Here is a 17874-nt window from a genome sequence, read left to right on the forward strand (position 1 = left end):
TAAAATTACATATCATTTATGCAAAAATGTTTTTTATAAAAAGCACTTGATAAAAATTTTAATGTTAGGGTAAGAAATGCGTTATTTTATGTCAACATTCTTACCTCCCTTTTCTATATTTGAGGGATTAAAGTTCTGTAGATATATATATATATATATATCTGATATTTTAGATTCAAAAGAGTTCTAGCCAAAATATTACCTGATTTAGACTCTCAGATTTGAAGACTGGTACTAAGAAATTAATCCCTTATTTTGTGAATATAAATTCTAGGCTAAAAAAAATTTGATTCCCTCCCCCTTTCTTTATTAACAATTTATCCTGCTAGCAAACAGGTGGTTAGTGTTAAGGTTCTTGGCAATTTCTTAATATCGTTTGACAAACAGGGTGTTTGTTCCATCTAAATGTAAAAAGATGCTGAGGGAAAGCAAATGGAAAGTCCATTTTTTAAGTTTTCCTTTGAGAATGTACAAGTAGTATATTTGAGAAATGAGGTCCTGCTATATTGAAATGTATGAGAGTGAAGAAAACACAACATCCTTTTTTTTTTTTTTCAGTCCCTCCTGTGCCCAGTTAAACCTCTAGGCTTTTAACCGGTTTGTTTGCCCTTATTTGTCATTCAATTCCAGCTGCCGAGAGCAGTTAACACTCAGGCTCTGAGTGGAGCAGGAATATTGAGGATGGTGAACAAGGCTGCCGACGCTGTCAACAAAATGACAATCAAGATGAATGAATCGGATGCAGTAAGAGCTGATTTTTCGACTTGAATAATGAGATGAATTAATGAGCCTCAACAATTGCATTTTAAAGCTGTAGAAGTAGAAAATAGGATATTAATTTGCTTATTGAGTTTAGTTCTCGGCTGCATCAGTCGGCCACCATGGCCATACATGGCTAATTTGTTGCTTTAAAACAAGGAGTATATCTTGCTATTGGTAACCCAATTTATAGTGGTTTGTTCTTGCTAAATTAACTCCATTTTTCATTTTTTCCTAGTGGTTTGAAGAAAAGCAGCAGCAATTTGAGAATCTGGATCAACAGCTTAGGAAACTTCATGCCAGCGTTGAAGCCCTGGTCTGTCATAGGAAAGGTTGGCTTTATTCTTTTGTGAGTTTAGAACCTTATTAAACTAAAGGCATCATAATGTTGTTCCAGAAAGACAACAAAATGTCCAATAGCAGTGGAAGGATACTCTTGTCTATTTCAGCTTATTTGTTCCTGTCTGAATCTGATTTGCAATTGCAGTTTAAAAGTAGATTACACGTATAGAATGCCTATTAGGACCCAGGAGCTGTGCTAAGTGCTTTACAAATATTATTTTATTTGATTCTCACAAAACCCTGGGAGGCAGATGCTGATATTATCACTATTTTGCAGATGAGAAAACAGGCAGAAACTAACTTGTCCAGTGCCACACATATAGTAAGTGTTAAAGGCTAAATTTGAACTCAGATCTTCTTGACAGCAGAATCCACGCTTTACCCACTGCACTGCCTAGCTGCCATTGAGTTACTAAAGTCTTAAGGACTTTTTTAGTAGAAATAAAATAAAATTATTCTATGCCATTATGTTTCTTCATGTACATTAAGTATATTTCTGAATTGGGATATGAGTAAATGGCATAAATTTTAGTTAATTTACATTATAAGAAAGCATCAAGATTTTTTTTAAATGTCTTTTTAAAAAATTTGCATTTGATTCTGCTTTTCTTTAGATAGTAGTATAAGCTTAAAAGTAAAGTACTTTATTCTTACTTTGAAAGAACTGGAAAACTATAGTACTTCCTTGAGGTTCTACAGTAAAACTTATGTGTATACATACAGAGAGAAATTTTTTCATATTTGAGTCCTTTTAAGAGAATAGGGTATATTTTTAAACAACATTATATTTACCATAATACTTAGTAAATAATTTTCCCATGTGCCATTTTAATTAAAATAGTAACAGCTCTATTAATACATAAAATTTTCATTTACCGAGTTTCAATGTAATTTGAATACCTCATTCTGAGCTTTGTTGGACATCCAGGAAGGAAAAGTACATTTATTTTTAATGTGTCTATAGTTTTCACTTCTCTATTTCAATAGCTATTGAATTGTTCTTTTGAATTTTCTTTTATTTGAATAGCTGTTTCACTAGGAACTATAAGCACTCAATGATGAATAAGTTTGCAGGTCAAAGATTATGTGATCTCTTTGCATGTTATACTTCTTAATGGTACATTCATTAATGGAATGGAAAAGCTCAAGATAATCTCCAGTCTATTATTCTCCTTCCTTAAAGATTTTTGGTACTTAATTATTTAAACCAGGAATGGGGAACCTGTGAGCTTGAGGCCTTTTAAGTCCTTGGATGTGGCCTTTTGACTGAGTCCAAGTTTTACAGAATAAATCCTTCTGTTAAGGGAATTTGTCCTATGAAGTTTCGATTCAGTCATAGGGCCACACTTGCAGACCAGAGGGCCACATATGGGCCACAGGTTCCCCACCCCTGATTAAAGCCTCTGAAAACATAGACAGTGATAAGTCTTACCTGTTGCCAGGAATTTTCTGGGAGTGTCTACCGTATTGTGCTTAATGTTTAATTGTTTCATACTCTTTTTTTCATGGTGACTACTAACATGACAGCACATAAAGACATGAGTAAGAAATTGTACATGTACTCATTTGCTAAAAGTTGTCACACTTCTTTTTCAGAACTTTCGGCCAACACAGCCGCCTTTGCTAAAAGTGCCGCCATGCTGGGTAATTCTGAGGACCACACTGCTCTGTCTCGAGCTTTGTCTCAGCTTGCTGAGGTGGAGGAGAAGATAGACCAGCTACACCAGGAGCAAGCCTTTGCTGACTTCTATGTATTTTCAGAGCTGCTCAGTGACTACATCCGCCTTATTGCTGCCGTAAAGGTAAGCTCTCTTTTCCCTACTTTTGACTCTTCCCTCCCCTGCTCCTCACTTGGCCCTTATTATGAACAGGAGAAGATTTATATTGGGAATATTTCTGTGTTGTGTATTGGTTATTTTAAAAACATGCACATAAATGTACGTGGTACATATATGTGTGTATATATGTGTATAAACACACACACACACACACACACAGAATTACAAATAACCACAGATTATATCTTGAGGACTAGAATATCTTGACCTGAAAAGCTATTTGACTTGACAATTCAGTAACATATTAATATTTCTAATAACTGAAAGGGATACCAAATAAAATCAAATGCTGAACATGTACATTAAAGATAAAAATTTAGTTTAGATGTCAGCCAACTAATTTAAATATTAACCAAAACAATTGTTATAAGATCCAAAATGTTATTTGGAAAATATCTGCTTTAGATATTTTAAAGAAAATTACAAAGTCTTATAAGGTAAGACAAATAGTCCCATATCATAGGGATCAAGAAAACCTTCTTGGAAAAAGTGGCATTTGAATTGGACTTTCTGGGATTTCAAAATCTCACATCAACAAAGATTGGAGAGAGCATTCTAAAGAAGAAGAAAAAAGATGAGTAAAGGCTGAGGGGGAGAGTGCAGCTTCTCTTTAGTGAATATTCCATTTTGGCTAGAACATGGACTGTGTGAAGAGAGGGTGCAAATGAAAAGCTTAGTCATTAAAATGTTACAAATTTTGCATCATTTACTGTTACCAAAATCTCAGGATTGTGGAACTACTTCTGTGGATCTGTGATCAAATCTAAATGGATATTCCATCCTTGCCTCCACCAAAGCAGATTGAAACTCATCCATGCTTTTTTGATTTGTGCCATTCCTGTCCTTGTCCTCCCACAAATCATTCATAAAAGATCTGTTAATAAAAAGGATCTATAGCCTATCATTCTTCCTTCAGTTCCTTTAATTTATTATAGATACACTTGAGCTCTCTACTCTTTGCTTTTAGCACGTGACTGGCCAGCCTCATTTTCTGTTCATAAATTTAGAGATCATCTAATCCAATGCCCCTCACCCCCTCTATATGCCTTAGTGACTTATATATGCTTGTACAGATAAGTGGCAGAATGAGTATTGGAACTGAATCCCAAACAGCAGATCTGCACTGCGTTGTGTACCATGCCAACTTCTTCTGGAGGATCATAGGTCTAACCCTGGAAGGAACTTCCAAGTTCTTCAAAACTCCAGTCCTTTCAATTTAAAGATAAGCAAACAAAGACCTAGGGGTGTTCAATGACTTGCCTAAGGTCACAGTAAGTGTGAGGGATAGAATTTGGACCCAGGTTCTCTGATTCTAAAACCAGTATGCTTTCCACTGCACAGTTTTGCCTGTGATACCCTTGATGATTTAGGTACTTGTCACACACAAATCATCATTATTAGTATACTACAACCTACTTACCGTTACTTTCTCCCTCATTACTCTTTAGTTACCTGTAATTGTGATTCTTCCAAAATTGTGTTGTTCCATGATTCATAGCCAGAAAGCATTGACCAAGAGAATATTGTTGCTAAAAGTCTGGACCTTTTGGGCAGGGTACAGCCTGCGATAATTGAAAGTGCCAAGTGGGACTTCTGGGTTATGAAGACACCAAGACAGTGGACTACACACTTTCTCCAATCCCTACTAATTCTCAGGGACCTCTTCCCCCTCCCCCCCATGCCCCAATAAGCATGATATGCCAGATATAGAACAGCTGCACCTAACTCCATCAGACAAAAAAGGGAAAACCGCACCCAGCAAGGTAAAATCCTTGTTAACACAAAAATTGACAATCCTTAAAGTACTTACTAAGCACCTTTTGCCCACCAGCCTTTACATTTCCAATAGGGGTGTATAACCATCTTGTGGGTTTGTGACTGAGGCTCATGTTGGAATTGCCTCCATTTTCAGAGACTTTGCAGACAAGCCTTACCCCTCTGTTCATTCCCCAACCCCATATCAAGTGGCAGGCATTGATTCTGCCTAGTAATATGTGGAGGAAGTAGGGAAAACCTGCCATTATCTGCCTAGAGAAGTTTCTAGGTTAGGGACCCCCCTCCCTTCCCCTACCTCCACAAGGCTGCAGACATACTCTGTCTGGAATATCCTCTGAACCCTCTTCTAATCTTAAAAAAAGTCATAGGTGATGATTCATTCCAGTGAAAGTAGGAAAGGAGAACTACAGGAAGCCAGGGAGTGGGGGAGGTGGGGATAGACTGGGTCACAAGCCAGTCTTCATGGCATCACTGGGCCTAAAAGAAAGGAGACTGAAGAAACAGCTATGGTCAGTTCCCGTACTCACGTAACTCCTTATAGGAGGGGCCAAAGCTGTTGAAGCTTAAATCTCCCAATGTGGGAAGAGTCTGAAGCAATCTCCCAGTCTAATCCCAGGGGGTGTACCCATTACCAAAGGAGGAATCAGAAAGTGAGTGATGAAGGGGATAGAAGGAAAAAAGGCTGAAGGATGAAACATTTCAAGAGGAAAAAACTTGGAGCACAATCATATAAATCACCAGAAGAATGCATACTAAACCCTCAAAGAGACGGCAAAGCTTTCTTAATGAATATTAGAAGACGAAAGAAAATGGGACAGCACTTGATGAAACACAGAATCCTGGGAAATCCCAAAAGAACAGTAAGAAAATCCAGAATGTTAGTTCAAAAGAGAAATTATATCCATAAGGGAACAAATTATAAAAGAAGGAAAAAATGTCAGAATGTATTGCTCTCAAAGCCAAAAAAAAAGTTTTTTAAATCTGTAGATTAGAAAAATTTGAATCTAAGGCACTTATTTTCTTCAAAGAAGCCAAAGAAAAGGAAATTCTGCAGAAGACAAGCAAAAGGACTCACTGAAAGAACATGTGATTCCTTTATGATTCCTGTTTGACCTGATGTTCTAGGGAAACTGGAAGCAACCTGGCAGAAATTCTAAATGGGCACATAAGGTTAATTTTTAAGAGTCAGAATCAGATCAAATCTTTTACAGCAGTTCTTAGAATGTTACTTCTTAACCAAAAAAGGGGTAGAAGCTATTTAAAAGGTAAAGTAATTTCAATTACATAATTTGAATTACAGTTACATAAATTGAAGTGTTTCTATTAACAAAATTATACAACATAGAATAGAAACAGATGACTAAGAAAAAAATCTTTTTATCATATATCTCTTATAAGTCTGCTATTCAAGATATATAAACTACCTATAAAGTAGTAAAAAACAGTTCTCCGATAGACAAGCAGCCAAAGGATTTGAACAAAGAGTTCTCAAAAGTTAACTATTAATGATATGAAAGAATGCTATAATTCATGTATTTGAAAAGGTGCAAATGAAGTACCCACTCAGCAAATAAGCTAAGATGAAAACAAGGCGGGAAGAGCTAGTGTAGAAGAAGTTATGGAAATAGGGGTGTAATTATGTTTTGTTGATAGAACTTTCAACTAGTCCAACCATTGGTGAGCGGTTTGGAATTTTACATAGGGTGACAAAAATGGCATTATTCCTTTGATCTGGGACTTTGGTTTACATTTGAAAAACAACATGCTTCTGTTAGACATCTCTTCAAAGGCTAAATTTTTTTTAAGCTTACTTATTCTGAACCTCCTTAAAAGTCCCTAAAGTGGGTTTTACCCTCTGTGGATTAGTTGAAGGAAGTAAGCTGAAGAAAGGAAGTTTAACTTAGAAAAGAGAAAACTTTGTGGGGGATAGAAAAGTTGTGTTTAGTTATTTGAAAAGCTATCATGTGGAAGAAGGATTAGATTTCTTTTTCATGGCCCTAGTGCACAGAATTAGGAGCAGTGGAGAAGTTACAGAGAAGAATTTTTAGCCTTGATATAAGATAAAAATATTCATAAAAAATTAAAGTTTTCCAGAAATAAAATGGACTGCCCTCCCAGGCAGTGTTCCTTTACAGAAGCCTTTAAACAGAAGTTGGATAACCCCTTGTTGAAATGGGTTCAGTTTGAACTGAATGGCCTCTTAAATACCAAATCTGAGACTCTATGATTCTGGTATGGACTTCAGTTTAATTGTATTACTCATTTTGCTTGGATTTATCTTTCATTTTATTTTGTCTTTTGTCAGTTTCTGAAACCATGGAATACGAATTTTCTTTTTTCTTAACCACTGATTTGTTTGCATTGAAGGTAATCTTAATATATGTATTTCATTGTTAAAATTATGATAATACTTTGCTTATAGGGTGTGTTTGATCATCGAATGAAATGTTGGCAGAAATGGGATGATGCTCAGATTACCTTGCAGAAAAAACGTGAAGCTGAAGCAAAAATGATGCTTGCCAACAAACCAGATAAAATACAGCAGGCTAAAAATGAAATCAGAGAGGTAATTGATGTCAGTTTTTTTAATCTGTTCACATTGTTAGATCTAGGTTATTCATAATTCATTCATTAATGCATATTTTTCATGTATTTAATTTCTGAACCATTGGGCACTTTGGCTGTTTTCATATATTTCTGGATTTTTTAGATTTATTTTAAGAAATTCTACATAGCTGGTCTGAAATAACAAGAATCTCATAGAGGCCTTAGCTTATTCCTAGTGACGATGAGTCGAAATGATGGACAGATTATAGGGGGGAAATTTTTAAATTATCCTTTGTTACTATAATTTGAACCTTTTTGTAGTTTAGTGTAAATGGCTAAATATAAGTGTCTAAAAAGGATTAGAGTAAGAGAGCTATCCTATATTTTGCTGTCTTTTGCAACATTCTCCCCATATATATGTATATATGGTATTTTAGTAAATTTGTGGAGGTTTGTCATAATATATACACTTTTTTTGCCATGCTTCAATAAGGAAATTGAAGAGGTAGGACAAACTTTATATTTTTGAAAATAAATACAAGTGCTCTTTAAAGAGTATGTGCCAGTGTTGTTATATAAAGGGGAACCATCATTTGCATAGCTTAAATTTTCACAGTTGTTTTTATTTTGGCTGCTTCATTGGTCACTAATCACAACTTGTTTTGTCATTGTTGCACTTGATCTATTTACCCATAGACCTTGAGATAGTTACTGGGAATTTATTCTCTGAACATAATTTCACCTGTAATTTTCACCTTTTTCAGTCATATTTTTAGATAATTTATTCTGCATAGATTTTAATTTAAAGTATTTTCATGGATATGTTTATAACTTATTTTATTTAAATGAAAAATACTTTAGATAAAGTCTTCATGGACATCATTTAATATTTTGAAAATGTAATAGAAAGGGAAGTAGAATAATATCAGTAGAGCACATATTTTTTATCAGAGTTTCATCTGTTATATTTTACCTATAGAGAATATCTTTGGGTAAATGCTAGAGCATTCCAGTCCTGAGTTACTCTCTGTTGTGGAAGTAAATATTAATAAACTTTCAAAAATGGACAATTTTTGAGTAAAGAAGGCTGAGGTATGTTCTATTTAAAGAATACATAAAAGTTAAAAATGTGGTCTCAAGAGTTACAGTTTTGAGCTTCCTTGAGGCACTAAAGTATCATGTTGAAACTTAATTTATTAGATAAACCAGACATTGTAGATTTAAAACTAACTTCTTTGCTCGGTGGGGATAAAATATAATTGTGTATGTGTGTGTGTGTGTTTTTCTTTATCAGTGGGAAGCCAAAGTTCAGCAAGGAGAGAGAGACTTTGAACAAATCTCCAAAACTATTAGAAAGGAAGTTGGAAGATTTGAGGCATGTATAATAGTTTTCTAATTTCCATGAGAACATGATGATATTTTATTGCAGTTTTATCTTAAGGAATTTGTTTTTTCAATTATGAGAAATTTTGTTTTATTTCATTTAATAGAAGGAACGAGTGAAAGACTTTAAAACTGTTATTATCAAGTACTTGGAATCATTAGTACAAACACAACAACAGGTAAGCTAGATTCAATGATTTTAAAACTATAAAGTTTGCTTTCCACATAACTTTTAAAATGTTTTATTGTTGCCATTTTAAATACCACTATCAGGGAAATACAGTTAGCAATAGTATCTGTGAAAAATTTTTTGAAGTAAGTTTCTGTGATAAAGGCCTCATTTCTCAAACGTAGAGAACTGACTCAGATTTATAGAAATATGAGCCATTCCCCAGTTGACAAATGATCAAAAGATACAATCAGTTTTCTGATGACGTAGTCAAAGTTGTCTATAGCTATATGAAAAAATATAGCTCTGTATTTATTAAAACAGTTCTGAGGTACTACCTCATACCTATTAGATTATCTAATAGGACAGAAAAGGTAAGAGACAAATGTTGGAGGGGATGTGGGAAAAATGAGACCTTAATGCACTATTGGTGGAATTGTGAACTGATTCAACCATTCTGTAGAGCAGTTTGAAACTAGGCCCAAAGGGAAGGGCTACAAAATTGTGCATACCTTTTGACTTCGCAATACCATTACTAGGTCAGTATCCCAAAAGAGATTAAAAAAAAAAAAAGACCCACAGAAATATTTATAGCAACTGTTTTCTAAGGGGTGAAGAATTAGAGGTTGAGGGGAAGCTTATCAGTTGGAGAACTATAGAACATGTTGTGGTATGTGATTTTGATGGAATATTATAACTGTACTGTACTGTACTATATTATAAGGAATGATGAGCAAGATACTCTCAGAAAAACCTGCAAAGATTTCCACGGGTTGATGCCAAGTGAAATGTGCTGTGCACAAAGTAGCAGTAAGACAGTCAGCTGGGAATGGCTTAGCTCTTCTCAGCAATACAGCAGTCCAGTACAACTCTGAAGGACTTGGGATGAAAAATGCTAGCAATCGCCAAAGAGAATGCTGAAGAACTCTGAATACGAAATGAAGTGTACTTTTTTAAACTGTATTTTTCTTGAGGTTTTTTGTCCATGTTTTCTTGCACAGCATAACTTATGGAAATGTTTTGCACCACTGCACGTGTAACCTGAATCAGATTAGTTGTCTTCTCGGTGCAGGGGAAGAGGAGGAAGGGAGAGCATTTGGAACTCAAGAGTTTTAAAAACAAATGTTAAAAATTGTTTCATGTAACTGGGGGTGGGGGGAATGAAATACTACATAAAATAAAAATAAAGAGTAGAAAAAAATAAAATACTACTCTCAACATTCACCTCTACCAGCCACGCATAGAACCTTTCCTTATAATAAGAAAAAGGAGTTAAGTGAAACAAAACTCATGGTGTTCACATTAGCAATACAGTCAGTATTTTCCATCTCTTCTACAGCCGAGCTGGTGTTCGCATTTAATCTTAATTCAATTATCTTTTATTATTTTTTGTTACATTATTGTGGCCATTGTATTTATTGTTCCCTTAGTTCTGTTTTCCTTCCCCTGACTCATTTATATTTCTGATGTTTCTCTTAAATTTTCATATTCCTCATTTTTCTTGGTGCGGTAATCTCCCATTATATTCATATATTTGGATCAACCATTCTCCAATTAAAGGGTACCCATTTTAATAGGTTTGGTTTGGTTTGGTTTGCTTTTTTGTTTTTGGTATACCAAAAGTGCTATTGTGAATATTTTGGTAAATATATGGTACTTTTCTATCTCTTTGACGTCCTTGCATTTATGTCCAGTAATGGGATTGCTGGCTTAAACTTCTTTCATGATTCCAAATTGTGTAACAGAATAGGTAGGCCAATTCACATCTCTCCCAATAAGTTACATTAGTATTCCAGCGCAGCTAGGTGGTGCACTGGATAGAGCAGGAGTCAGGAGGACCTGAATTCAAATCTCACTTCAGACACTTGACATTCACTAACTGTGTGACCTTGGGCAAGTCACTTAACCCCAATTGCCTCATCCTGGGTCATCTCCAGTCATCTTGATGAATATCTGGTCACTGGATTCAGATGGCTCTGGAGGAGAAGTGAGGCTGTGACCTGCACAGCCCTCCCTCGCTCAAAACAAAATCAAGTGCAAGTCATGTCATTATTTCTCTGATGGCAGGGTCTTTGGTAACGAAGGACAGACATACACACACACAAAACACACACACATTAGTATTCCTGTCTTCTTGAAGTCCCTCCAACATGAACTTTTTCTGTCTTTGATCATGTCTATCAAATTACTGGGTGTAAGGTAAAACCTCAAACTTGCTTTGATTGTAATTTCTTTTACCATTATTGATTTGGAACAGTTTTTCATAATTGTTGTTGTGTCTCTTGATTTGCAGATCTTTTGTTCTTATCCTTTGACTTTCCATATAACTTCTTATTTTAAGAAGTAATAACAAAATTGTTAATAAACTGAATTTGTGTTTTTCTTTCTATCTCAAAGGGAAGATTTCTGAAAATAAAATGCTAGTTTTGAGGCAATAGCTGTTTTTATAGCAAGAAACAAAATAATTTGCGTTGTTTCTACTGTGTACATTTTTAATTTACCTGAGAAATTTGAATAACTGTCCAGAGGTTCATAGCTTTCAGAAATAGGGAAGTGCTCTATCCTATTGTACTCTGTCCTCATCAGACTATTACAGAATACCTCAGTTTGAGAAACATTGATGCACTGTATCATAGCCAGAGTAGAGTAGTCAAAAGTGCCCTGGGTCTGTGACAGTTGAGAATTAATTGAAGGAACTGGCTAGGTTTAGCTTGGAAATGAGAGGACTAGGGGGAGACGTGATAGCTGTTTTCAAGTATTTAAAGGGATATCATGTGGAGAAGGGATTAAATTTATTTTGTTTTTTGCCCAGAGAGTCAAACCTAGAGCAAAGGGTTGAGCTTGTCACAAGGCCGCTTTAGGCCTGATGTTAGGAAAAACTTCCTAAAATTAGAGTTATCCAACAGTGAAATGAGCTGCTTTCAGAGGTGATGAATTTCCCCTCCTTGGAAGTTGTCAAGCAGAGACCACTTGTCAGGCATGGTATAATAGGGATTCCTTTCATATATGAGTTGAACCATATGGTCTCAGAAATCCCTTCCAACTTTCAGATTCTGTAGTTCTGGACTTGGGCAAATGAAAACCTTAGGAAAGGCTTTTCATTTTTACTATTTGACTGAAAACTAAACAAGTATTTTTAATTTAAAATTTTATTGATATATTTTGTTTTTATACACCTTCATTTCCCCTTCCATCTCCCAAAGAGCCGTCCCTTATATAAAAGTATAAAACAGAGAGTGAAAGGACTGTTCAGCAAAGGCAACCAACACATCAACTATTTCTCATATTATATGCATGATTCAACCCCATGCCCCACACCCCTCCCCATAGTCTACACCTTCTGCAAAAAAGGGAAGAAAATACATTCTTCTATTTCTTTGGAGCCAAGCTTGTTCAATATAAGTTTGCAGCATTCAGTTTTAGTTGTTTTCTTATTTTTTCCCTTTACATTGTTTTTGTATATTGTTTTCTTGATTCTGCTTAGTTTACTTTGCATCTGCTCATAGAAGTCCTTCTATATTTCTTTGTATTCATCATGTTCATCATTTGTTAAAGCACAGTAATATTTATATATCATTCATGTTCCTCCATTTATTTTAGACATTCCCCAATCTGTGGGCATTTACTTTGCCTCTAGGTTGCTACCACAAGTCTGATCTGAATACTTTATTAGTACCTATATACCTTACCATGGAATCTTTATGTTACATTAAACATTACATTAAACAGTAAACATTACATTAAACAGATCAGTAAAATGAGTCTGTGAAAGCTCCAACAAAAAACTAACCTTGTATCTTTTAATAAAAAAAAGTTGTACAAAGCATCATATTTGAATGACAAGTAGGAAATGATGTAATTCTAATGGAAAAACATGTATATAAGATATAGGCTTTAGAATTAATAGGTGATTTTAAAACAAGTGTTCTGAGTATGAAGTTTTTTTATATCAAGTATGCACTTTTGAGTTTGTTCACACTTGATATTATGTTTAAGGAATTATAACTTAAGAGACAGGAGAGACATTGTGTAAGTTCTGCTTTAGTCGAAAGAGTACTATATAGCAACTACCAACAATTCCTGTGAAGGTAAAGCAGTGGTTATAATGAGGAAGCAAAAAGGATCTGGAATTTGCCATAGACATCCAACATGATTTCCTTGCCAAGCAGAGATTTGTCAACAAAGGACACCACTAGTTTAATAAATTCATTTGCAAATCTATACAGGACAAGGATGGTGGAAAATCACAAAAAAGTATCACTTCATAAAACAATGAGAAATTATGGAGGGAAAATGAGCTTACCAACAATTCGGCAGGAGGTCCAGTTGATCTACATGATCTAAAGAAGATTTAAGGATAAAACTGGAAGGAGGATAACAACAGATGAAAAGATGAAAAAGCCTGCCAACATTTCCATCAATAACAGTGGAAGCACCACATTTGCACATCCGATGAGCTACATGAGGAAGGAGAAGTGCTTCAAGTAAATGAAGACAAGAGGAGCACTTGGACCAGACTAAGCCATAGAAGAGGTCTTTGTAGGAATTGATAAAATTTAGGGGCAATTGAGGTTTGCTTCTCAAGATATCTGAAAGAGGTGAAGATAGTCAAAACTGGAAAAAAAAATACAAAGGTTATTATTACTATTGGGAAAAAAAAGCCAATGGAGAGTTCATCAGTTACCACTTTCCCATATGTCTAATTTCTTATTTCTACAAATTTTTTGTTGCTACATTTTGTTTTATTACAAAATCACTTTCCAATAAGCAGTAACCCCTTATGGTGTACCTTTCTATAAATATAGTTAAGCAAAAACCATTTGTTAAGAATGATTGTAACTAATAGCAAATGACATTTCACACCCTTATGGTCTATCACATTAACAAAAGAGAAGGACCAGAAATCAAAACTGGTCATTGTATTTGACCTGAATTCTATTGTCTTTTAGTGAACATTGTTCTTTTACTTCTGATTTCTTTGCTGTGCGTCAGTTCATGAAAGTCTTTCCCTGTTTCTTTGTATTCTTCATATTTTAAATTGTTTCCTATATAATCCTTTCATTTTTATACCACAGTTTTTTCCTCTATACTCCAGTTATTGGACAGTTTGTTTCCAGCTCTTTCATACACAAATTGTGCTGCTATGAATATGTGTGTACATAAGTATATATGTTTATATAGGCATATGTGTTTATGTATATATGAGACTTTTCTTTCTGACATTAAACTCCTTTGGTTCTAAATCCAGTTAATAAATTTATACAATTCCTAGTTGTTTTTCAAATGGACCAATTAACATCTCTCTGCTAATAGTGTGTATTACTGTACACAAATTTCCAAACCCCCTCTATCACTGACTTTGCATTTTTTCTTTTTTTACATTTTTTAAAAATTTATTTTTATTTTTCAACATTCACTTCCATAAGATTTTGAATTCTCAGTTTTCTCTACCTCTGTTCTCCCCAAGAAAGCATGCAATCTGACATAGACTCTACATATACCTTCATATTAAACATACTTTCACATTAGCTATATTGTAAAGAGGAATTAGAATCAATGGGAGGAACCATGATAAAGAAGAAACAAAACAAAGAGATCAAATAGCATGCTTCAATCTCCATTCAGATTCCATAGTTCTTTTTCTGGATGTGGATAGCATTTCCCATCATGAGTCTTTTGGAGCTGACTTAGATCCTTGAATGGCTGAGAAGAACTGAGACTTTGCATTTTTTACCAGCCTTTGTGGTTTTGTGATTATGGATAGGCAGGCTATAGTCTTCAGAGACCATGTCATCCATACCATCTAATCCATCCTATACCTGATCTACAAGTTGATATATTGTTTCTACACATTTTGCATCAGACAAAAGGTTCCTTTTCACTTTTGGATATCTCTGTTAGGAAGTTTTTGCTTACCTCAAGCCTGAATTTGCAACTTCTGCTCTAAATCACTTCTAATTCTTCTTTTCAAGTCAAGAGAACAACCGTATTCTTAATTCTATTTGACAGACTCTCTAAATGGCTGAGGACAGATGTCTTATCCCTTCTCCCCAAATCCTCTCTTTTTCAGACTAAATGATTCTAACTTCTTTTAACTGATACTAATACGGCAAGAACTTTGAGGTCCTTCACTGTCCTAGTTGCCTTTCTCCGCATGAACTCCGACTTATCACTGTGCTTCCTAAAATGTAACAACTGTAACTGAACATATTATTCTTTTGTAGTCTAACCAGGGAATGATACAGTGGTGATTCATATGTTAGAAAAGTGCATAAAATACACTCTTCCACTCTCCTTATTGTTTGACTGCAAAATTTTTGTTTTGGTACAGGGAAATCATACATAGTAAAACAAAAGGCTACTTTAAAGCTATCTCCTTGTGGTGTCTTAAGATTTTATGAAATTGTTTGATAGATGCAAGAGTGGAGAAATTTTTCTTTAATCTTTTGATAATTAGTATCAAGAGAGGCATGTAACAGAGATTTGTATTTTCCAGAGGTTTTGTCACTATCCTGGGGGAATGACAAGTGCAGATTTGGTTAAAAAAAAAAAAAACCCTCACAGATACTTATATAAGTTTGTGCATTAGATAGAGTGCTGGTCCTGGAATCAGGAAACCTGAGTTCCAACCTAGCCTCAAGCACTTATTAATTGTGTGACCCAGACAAGTCTTCTCAGCTCTAAAGTGGAGATGATAATTCTTAGCACCTGTTCCACAGGGTAGTTATGATAATCAAGTGAAGTAATTTGTAAAAGCACTTAGCACAATGCCTGGCACATTGTCATTGCTACATAAATGAGTGAGATGCAATTATTGTGTGTGCTACTAAAATCAAATGGATGAAGATTTCCAGATTGTGCTGTGTAGTCCATCTGTACACATATATTGAATGAATACTGCAAATAAAAAAGAATTGAATTGGAGAAAATGAGTGGATTGGATTAGGTTTGGGAAATTGAGTAGAGCTTTCATGACCCCCCCCCCGCCACACACACACACACACACACACACACACACACACTTGGTAGAAAGATATAGAAGAATACGTTTTTATATTGCTGCAAAGCTAGGAAGATTGGCTTTCAGAGAATCAAAACAAAAGGCCACCCAAAATGTAATAGTAGTTATGAATAGATTGCGTTACCAAGGGTGAACCACATGCAGAAGTGGCATCAAAGATACCAGTAAAGAGATCTATAACCAGAAGGGGCATTGAACTAGATATGTAGTTTAAAAACAGGTGAACAAAGAGGCCACTTGCTGCACTAGTACTTCTGTAAAGTTAAGAGACATAACTTAGCAAGTTAGGTTGACACCCTAGTGGAAGAGCTACCGGAAAACATAAGCAAGAGTCACATGGGATGAAGAAGTAGGAATGGGGTTACAATTTACTCTATTGGAAAGTGTACTTATATCAGTGATTTACAGTTAGATAGCTAATGTTTTTTTTTAACTGGTTAACATATTCATATAATAATATTCAACTAATTCATTAAAATGATAAAAGATTTCCACTCATTTGATTTACAGCTGAATTTACATTAATGTTTTTTAATGTCTTAGGCTACTTTTAGCTGATTACTGCATGTATCTGCCTGTGGAAAATAACGTTCATATCCTTTTGTTTTTATCTACACAGCTCATAAAGTACTGGGAGGCATTCCTACCTGAAGCCAAAGCTATTGCCTAGCAAGGTGACTTCAAATCAGAAGATTCTCTGGATGTTTTTTTTCTCAGTTATGCGAAATTCCACAGTGAAATCACTTTAAAATCATCTAAATAAACCACTATATATTTTATGAATTAACATGTGGCTTTTTTTATATACTCTGACATTTTATTAACAAGCTGCATGTCCTTGACCCTCTTTGAATCAAGTGGACTGTGGCATGACATTCTGCAGTACTTTGCTGAATTGAACACTATTATGTCTTAATATTTGCACTGAAAAGTGCACTGCAAGGCCAGAAAGTTTTACAATATTTTTTCTTTACAACATGTTCTGTTATTACTACTACTGTTATCTGACCTCTTTAAATCAAATTATAATTGCATTGATTAATGTTCGCTTATACATTCCTGTACAGAGTCATGATTTTGTGATTACAATAATAAAAGGTTGTATCTTGTGAAATACTAGCTTACACAGATTTTTTGAGCATGGTGGTTAATATATAGGAAATTTTAAAGTGTTTTTAATGGCATATATTTTTTCTTTTAGCAAATTTGGTTTCCATTAGTTACCATAATTCTAATTTTTATTCATGATAGGATTTGAAATTGTTACTAAAAAAATTTATCTGGTTTATTTATCAGAAGTCATCAAGCAGCATGATCAGATGAAAAAGGTTTTGGTCAGAGGGTCTAGGAGCAAATCTTGGCTTTGCCATTTGCTATCTGTATGTGACCTTGAGCAAGTCCCCTCATCTCTTTAAATCTCAGTTTCATCCTCTATAAAATTAATGTGTTGGATTAGATGACCTCCAAATCCCAGCTCTAAATCTATGATCCTATGACCAAAAAACAAAATTCTCCATTTTTCAAAAAAACCAAAGAGTGTTCACACTAGAGTAGGTAAGAAATAGGGAAGTTATGGGTGTTGAGTTTTATCCATATATAACTTCAGAAGTGCGGTTTGTCCAGAAAAAAAAAATATGTTTTCTGTGCTTCTGGTTATAAGTTTTATGTATTTATCACATGTTCCATTATTGTTCTGATTATCCCAGATTTATAAGTACTAAAATAAATTTTCATACGTTATAAAATTCAGCATTTTATAATTATATATATGTATATATGAATACACATATAGTTATAATTTTACACATACACACATTTTAACATCATGAAATTTATTTTTTCCCCCAGGACAGAGTTTGACAACCTATAGCATATATTGCTAAAGAAAGATGCAAAGTAACTGAAGACTAAATGTGAACTTAGACAAAATTGTGAATTGAGTGAAATTTCTATACCTTTCTATGCCTTAACAGTCTAAATCTTTCCTTTAAAGTATTAGCTGGTAATGAGTTAACATTGAGTGTGTTCCCTCCCCAATA

The 17874-nt window shown here is 34.6% G+C and overlaps 1 protein-coding gene across 1 annotated transcript in view; it reads left to right on the forward strand.

Annotated features, from left to right (window-relative positions):
• The window catches only part of SNX2 (sorting nexin 2), a 78032-nt gene extending 61083 nt beyond the window's left edge, over positions 1 to 16949 (forward strand). The window contains exons 9-15 of the mRNA XM_072597165.1: positions 631 to 744; positions 998 to 1091; positions 2698 to 2903; positions 7138 to 7281; positions 8557 to 8637; positions 8753 to 8824; positions 16455 to 16949. Coding sequence (XP_072453266.1) covers positions 631 to 744; positions 998 to 1091; positions 2698 to 2903; positions 7138 to 7281; positions 8557 to 8637; positions 8753 to 8824; positions 16455 to 16505 — 762 coding nt within the window. The 3' untranslated portion in view covers positions 16506 to 16949. The remainder of the gene's footprint in view (positions 1 to 630; positions 745 to 997; positions 1092 to 2697; positions 2904 to 7137; positions 7282 to 8556; positions 8638 to 8752; positions 8825 to 16454) is intronic.
• Positions 16950 to 17874: the final 925 nt, after the last annotated feature.

This window comes from Notamacropus eugenii, chromosome 3, assembly GCF_028372415.1.
Source record: "Notamacropus eugenii isolate mMacEug1 chromosome 3, mMacEug1.pri_v2, whole genome shotgun sequence".
Classification (NCBI taxonomy): domain Eukaryota; kingdom Metazoa; phylum Chordata; class Mammalia; order Diprotodontia; family Macropodidae; genus Notamacropus; species Notamacropus eugenii.